This window comes from Hibiscus syriacus, unplaced genomic scaffold (assembly GCF_006381635.1).
Source record: "Hibiscus syriacus cultivar Baekdansim isolate YM2019G1 unplaced genomic scaffold, ASM638163v2 tig00005936_pilon, whole genome shotgun sequence".
NCBI classification, from domain to species: domain Eukaryota; kingdom Viridiplantae; phylum Streptophyta; class Magnoliopsida; order Malvales; family Malvaceae; genus Hibiscus; species Hibiscus syriacus.
In genome coordinates, this window is record NW_024062072.1 from 352,318 (window position 1) to 357,630 (window position 5,313).

Sequence of the window (5,313 nt, forward strand, 5' to 3'; positions counted from 1 at the left end):
GGTGAAACCGGGAGGATGCGAAGGGTCGGGTGTAAACCCTGGTGGGTGCTGGGGGCCAGATGTAAACCCGACAGGATGCGATGCCATAGGTTCAAACCCTGGAGGATGCAAGAGATCCTGATCAGATGATTTTGGTTGGTCAACAATAGCTTTTCCACTTGTAGCGTGCTTCTTAAACATTTCTTCGATCTTTTGTAGCAAGCCGTCTTGTGAGCTTTCCATCTCTTCTTCCATTTTGCTTAATCTTTCTCTCATCTCTGCTTGAGCTTGTTTGTGTTCTTGTTCAATTTGAGCTAATTTCGCCTCCATTTTCTTAGGTTTACGGGTACTGTATGGGTGTGAGGTGAATGCCAGGATAACTACAAATAATTGGAAATTATATTTTATTATTTGGTGAATTTTAATGAATGAATGACTGTTATAATGCAATTATTAAGATTTCAAACATTAAAAAAAATGTAAGAAAATGCAAATGCAAATGCAACCCGATATTGATTCCGAAATAACTTAGTTCATACAAAAAGTACTCAACAACACACAAAGTCTAAGCACTTAGGCAAATAGAATACATCCTCATTGAAATTAAACGTAGAATCTTGCCCTATCGCCTAATCTCTCGAGCTCTATCATCAACCCCAGGATGCGTCGCTCTTCCTCTGAATTTGGGATCACAAAAACTCTGAGAGCTATCGCTTCTTCAGATATCTCGTAGACTTGACGAGCAACATCATGGGCTTGATTCACTGCTCTTTCCATTACTTCAAGCTGCCTCTGAATGGTGTCCTGAGCCTGCCGTAGCGTAGTTCTGAGCTCTGGATTGGTCAATGATCGACTTTCTTCCAACTGTTGGATTCGTTGATGGCCTCTCTGTACTGCAGCTTCTAGTTCAGTAATTTTAACTTTTAAAGCCTTATTCTCTTGCCTAGATTCGTCTTATGCAGATGAGTGGATCAACCTTGCTTCTTCTAACTCTATTATCCTTTTCTTCAACATCACATTTTCTTTTTGAAGACGGAGTACATCATTGTGAAAAGTCTTATCCATACTAAGCAACTGTGCTTCGAGTCATTCAATCTGTGCCCGTCTCTGTGTCAATTCTTGGTTAGCCTCATCTCTTAGCTCTCTCAGTCTTTGAGCGTGCTGCAGGGCTCGCTTCTTTTCTTCTTGACCTCTTCTTGCGTTTCTTTCTACACTATCAAGTTTTATTTTTAGGGTCTTAGCAGTATGATGTAGACCCTGGGCTCTCATATTCTTCTCTAAGGCCCGAAAATCTTGACTTAACGCATCAAAATTCTCTTGAACCTTCTCTTTATCTTTGGCCAATTATTTTATCACTCCATCCTTATTAATCATCTCGAGCTCCCACATTGTCTTCTCATCTGAGAAGTTTCTCTGTACTTTTTCTCTCTCCAGATTCATTAGTCGCATATCCTCTTTTAACAATTCAGCTTCTGTCGGGAGCCTCCTCAATCGTTCCTCCATAGTCAACTCATCTTCTAAATTTAGCTTCGGTGTATTGTTATTAATTTTGTGTGACCTCCAAACCTCATAGGCTGGCGTGAATCCAGGCTCTATCATTTTGAAATTCATGCAGTGGGGTTTCTGCCACGCTGTATAGATTTTTGAAATCCGCTCTCGGTAACCTGGAGTAGAGAAAGAAAATTCTGTCTCCTTCAGGCCGTGGGTAGCTGGTACGAACTGTCGGGTACTGAACTGTCTGAGTACAATTAGTGGAGTATACTCGATTGCTCCCCATAATCCGTGCAGCATCACAAAGTTATCGTTACCGCATCTAAAAAGTATGTCCTCCTTGGGTAACCAGTAAGCCTTCCACACAATCTCAGTATCCTTTACGTTACGGAGAGCTTCAACCCAATCTTTTCTCTTGCTATGCTCCGGGATTTGGCATTTGTCGAGGAAATCCACCATAGGCGAAAAATTCGATTGATGTCTCCGAGCCCATCCCTTCTCAACTATCCAAGAGTGGCTCCACCACCAAACTAGTAATAGTGAAGTACATCCAGTGAACTGACCTCCTCCCAATCGTCTACACTGGTTTAGTGACAGGAATGTTTCCGCAAAGATGGATGGTGCGGGATTCTTTCTGGCAATAGCTTCGACGAAATCAATTAAGGCAATGTCAAAGTGATCCTCATTCTTGGGGAAAATTACCATGCCATATATTGCAAGTGCAAAGTGATCTCTTCTTCTTTTTGATGGAGTCTGCTCATAAATCAAACTCTTCAGCTGAGCCCAAGAGATCCCCTCATCACAAATGTACTCTTCGACCCACTCCTTGGTCTTTCCCGTCAGTGTGATCATTTTGGTTATGAACCCCTTAGGTCGAATTACCTTGGTGTAAATGGAATGTCTTCTAACATTCGAGATATTCAACAAAGTTGTATACTCTTCCAAGGTAGGGGTCATGTATACTTTACCGAAAGTAAAACACCTGTAAGCTGGATTCCAACACTCGGCTAAGGCTCGGATCACCACTGAATCTACTGGCACTCTTAGCAGCTCTACGATATCGCCATATGTCTCTCTAAATAAAGTCTTTTCGTTATCGTCCCATGTGGACCAGAATAATTACCTTCTCCGACAAAATTGAATCTTCAGTACTAACAAGGCTGTCCCCGAACCGCGTCTACCCATATTCAGCCCAGGTCTGAACACTGATGCATTCTCAGTCCCATCGGAAGACATTGCTGCCTTAAGCTTTTATACTAACTAGGTAATGGGAATCAATATCATTTATGAAATGACAGTTATATGATAATGACGCAATCAAGAAAATCAAGAAAACAAAGCAAAAAGTTAGTGACATTAGAATAAATCACTAAGAATCGAGGAAAGATTAGTGAATATTTAAAAGATCGAATAATCACATAAAATTAAGAATCCTAGGTTGACCACATGTCTCTAACGGGGTAGGCTTACTAAATTTTCTATATGAGGTTGGGTTCTAACAAAGGTTCCTAAGCCATCTTTCCAACCTGTTAAGGTTGCCCCCGATTCTGGCCCGTTACAGACTTACGAATCAGGTTCAGCTCAGGGGATCACACCACTAAAAGCATACCTCGGATCCAATATCCGGATAGGCAACTTAGGGTGCTTTCCAGAGATACTTTATCAGACCCACACAAGGAAGCCCAATGCTCCTTGTGAGGTGTGACGATTCTCCCTACTTAGGTAAACCAGGTTTGAGCTCGGGTTTAGAGCTATGATATGCAAATATCCTAAATATTCACAAAAATGTAAGCATTAACCAGAGTGAAATCAGTTTTTTTCTTTTTTGAAATTACATAATGAACAGTAAATTAAATAAGATCGAACTCGTAATTTCTAAAATAGTAAATACATGGTAACCAACTCGTGGCTCGACTCTCAATTTGTTTTAAAAACAAAATTCCCCAGTGGAGTCGCCAAGCTGTCGATACCGTTTTTCGCCCGGGCGGGAAAACTGATACCGACTCGGGGGTTTTCTCTTTGAAAATCGTTTAAAAGTGTGAGGAGTTGCCACCAATCATTTAAGGTGAGATTGGAACACCGAAAAAACTGTGTGATTTTAATAAAACATTTTATTTTAATAAAATACCGAGTTTTGAGGTCTACGAAAATCCAAAAATTAGGTTCAGGAGTCGGTTACGCGTGGGGAAGGATTAGCACCCCTACAAGCGCCCAAAAATTGGTACCTAGTTGGTTACCCTATATTTAAAATTGGCAATTTTGAATTCGATCTTTATTTAATTTAAAAATCATTAAGGATGCAGAGTTTGAAAAGGGTATTCGTTTATTGAGACCGATAACATTCACCCCCGAGCGTAAATGCGGGAGATCAACTATTGTACCTAATAATCGAACATTGCCTCTCGTTTTTAGAAAATATGATTTGGTTTTGAAAAGGATGTCGACCTATTTAGGGAATTATCAGTAGTCACCCCCTGAGCACGATCGCGGGAGATATACTATTAATTCCTTAATAAGTGAACAGTGCCTTAGATTTATAAAAACAATGCGATCAAGAAAAATTTTATTTGTCCTAATTATGCTAAAAATAAATTAAGGCTCCTTTCTAACCTACGGTGTCAAATTATAAAAATTAAAGAATCTAAGGGCTTAAATCTAAAATGTAGGCTCTAATATTAATCCTATTTAATTTTAATTAATTATTGAATCGAATAACTGAGATGGTCCCTCGAGCGTTTATGCGAGGGCCGACTCAAATTATCCCCTAAATTAAAAGACTAGTTTAAAATCTAAGATAAAATGGAGGCTCTATTTAACCTATTTAATTATGTCAATATTTAAAGTCTAATTGAAGTTCGGGAACTAAAAAATCAGATAACTAAAATAACGGGCTCTGAAAGATTTAAAAATCTAAAGACCTAAATTAAACGTTTTTAAAGTGAAGGGACTAACCTACTTATTAAACTAAAATTTTTAGAAAATATTAATCATTAATTAATTTTAATCGAACAATTGATTCGAGTATTCGGGGGTATAAACGATAACTCGACTCGAATTGTCCCCTAATTAAACTACAGTGTCATCCTAATTTCTAATTTTGATTCGAATATTAATCCTAATTAAAAATAAAATTACAAAATAAATTAAATAAATACTAGAATTAAACAAAATAATAAAAATTACAAATAATAAAGAAAATTAAAATACAAAGATCTAAATATAATAAAATTTAAATATAATGACTAAATTGCGAGAAAATAAAAGAAAGTAACTCAATAAAAAGTAAACAGGGACCAAAATGCAAGAAAATAAAATTCAATAACTATATTAAGACTAATAAGTACTAAATCGAAATAAAATAAAAATACATGCCAAAATAAAAAATAAATAGAAATAAAAGATGCAGTGACCAAAGTGTAAAAACACTCTAAAATTAAAGGTACTAAAACAATAAATTTACCAAAAAAATAAAGCATGCATAGAGAAATGGTTAAACATCAATTTCGGTCCTTACAGTGACTAAAATGTAAAAAAAATGAAAGTTAGAGGCATTTAAGATGTAATTACCATAGTTAGAGGCATTTAAGATGTAATTTTACCATTAATCTAGCCTATATATATTAACCTTTTACTCTTTTTTGTTTCATTTTTACCCAAAACACAAAAAAAAAGAGCTCTTGAGAGCTCTCTCAACCATTCCACCACCGACCAACTTGCTCAACACCCGACCACCGGCCGGCCCCCACTCCGGCCTCTGTATACGGTGGCCGAAAATTCTAAAATCGACCCAAATCGCCCCAAAACAATATATCTACCCATTAGGAACCCCCATTGGGACTAAAA

General features: G+C 37.5%; 1 protein-coding gene across 1 annotated transcript; it reads right to left on the minus strand.

Moving 5' to 3' along the window:
- Positions 1-582: 582 nt before the first annotated feature.
- On the minus strand, positions 583-2,706 carry LOC120200280. Its single transcript, XM_039201165.1, has 3 exons — positions 2,627-2,706; positions 1,367-2,545; positions 583-922 (listed from the first exon to the last, which is right to left on the minus strand). Exons 1-3 carry the CDS (start codon positions 2,704-2,706, stop codon positions 583-585), a joined length of 1,599 nt encoding a protein of 532 aa, XP_039057096.1.
- Positions 2,707-5,313: the final 2,607 nt, after the last annotated feature.